The sequence below is a fragment of the Eimeria mitis genome, genomic scaffold (genome assembly GCF_000499745.2).
Source record: "Eimeria mitis Houghton genomic scaffold, Emh_scaff127, whole genome shotgun sequence".
In the NCBI taxonomy this organism is placed as follows: domain Eukaryota; phylum Apicomplexa; class Conoidasida; order Eucoccidiorida; family Eimeriidae; genus Eimeria; species Eimeria mitis.
The window spans coordinates 1-1,269 of NW_013568522.1; the positions used below are offsets into that span (position 1 = coordinate 1).

At 55.0% G+C, this 1,269-nt stretch overlaps 1 protein-coding gene across 1 annotated transcript in view; it reads right to left on the reverse strand.

Moving 5' to 3' along the window:
- Positions 1-829: 829 nt before the first annotated feature.
- EMH_0089690 (uncharacterized protein) overlaps positions 830-1,269 on the reverse strand; it is a gene marked incomplete at both ends in the record, with an annotated part of 4,606 nt that continues 4,166 nt past the window's right edge. Inside the window, one exon of the mRNA XM_013494744.1 lies at positions 830-1,200. Within this exon, the coding sequence (XP_013350198.1) occupies positions 830-1,200 (371 nt within the window). The remainder of the gene's footprint in view (positions 1,201-1,269) is intronic.

Below are 1,269 nucleotides of genomic sequence, written 5' to 3' on the forward strand. Positions count from 1 at the left end.
TAGCAGCAGCAGTTTAGGTAGCAGCTGGGGACCCACCCACCTGCAGCTCAGGCCGAGTGGAGGGAAGATACAAAGGAGAGGGAGACAAGAAAAAAACCAAAAAAAAACAAATAAACAAACAAAAAAAAGCAGAGACAAACAGGGAAACGATAATACAGAAAGAGAAAAGAGAGACAAACAAACAGAATGGTTGATATAGTAACAAACAAAACCCAAAGCAGAATAAAAGGGGAACAGAGAAAACAAAAAAAAACACAGAAACAGCAAAAGACAGACAAAAAAGAGACAGCAGCTGCCGAGACACCGCCGAAGCCACAGACAGCAAACGAAGCAACAGCAGCAGGCAAACGGAGCAGCAGCAGGAAACAGGAGCAGCAGCAGCAGCAGCAGCAGCAGCAGCAATATGCATGAAGAACAAAGAAAGCTCAATTCACCGCCCCACACACAAACCAGGAGCAGCAAGGAGATTCAAACGCGCAACAGCTGCAGCAGGCAACAGACCTGCGCATCCAATGCAACAGCAGCAGCAGCAGCAGCTGCTGCTGCTTCTGCTGCTGTAGTTGCTACCGCTGCTGCTGCTGCAGAAGGTAAGCTTACCAGCCCTTAGCTGTAGAGGGAAGAGAGATGCAGCAGTCACAGCCACGTGCATACAGCAGCCGCTCACTGACGGACGCGGGCAGCAGCAGAGACGTCAGCGAGGCCAGGGCAGACTGAATGCAGCAGCAGCAGCAACAGCAGCAGCAGCTACAGCAACACGGGAAAGAGCGCTTCTTCATGTCTGAAAGCAGCAGCGGCTGCAGCAGAAGCAGCAGCACCAGCACCAGCAGTACTAGCAAGCAGGAAAACAACCAGAGACAGAACCTACAGTGGCAGCGCCCGTGATAGTCGATAGTCTGCTGCTGCTGCTGCTGCTGCTGCTGCCAGCAGCATATGCGGGCTCAGCAAAGTGCGCAGCAGCTGGTGCTGTTGCTGCTCCAGTTGCTGCCGCAATGGTAGCACTGTCCGAAGGCGCCGCAGCCGCAGCGGCCGCAGCAGCAGCAGCAGCAGCAGCAGCGCCATCCGGGTTGTTGCTTTCTCCTGCTGCTCCCTGTATCAGCGTTCGCAGCAGCTGCTGCTGCGCAGCCACGCCGCACTTCGCGTGTTTCTGCAGCTCTTCTGCAGACCAGGGCAGGTTAAACACGAAGACGAGGCCGTCTCCACCTGCAGCAGCAACAGCAGCAGCAGCAGCAACAGCAGCAGCAGCAGCAGCAACAGCAGCAGCAGCAGCAG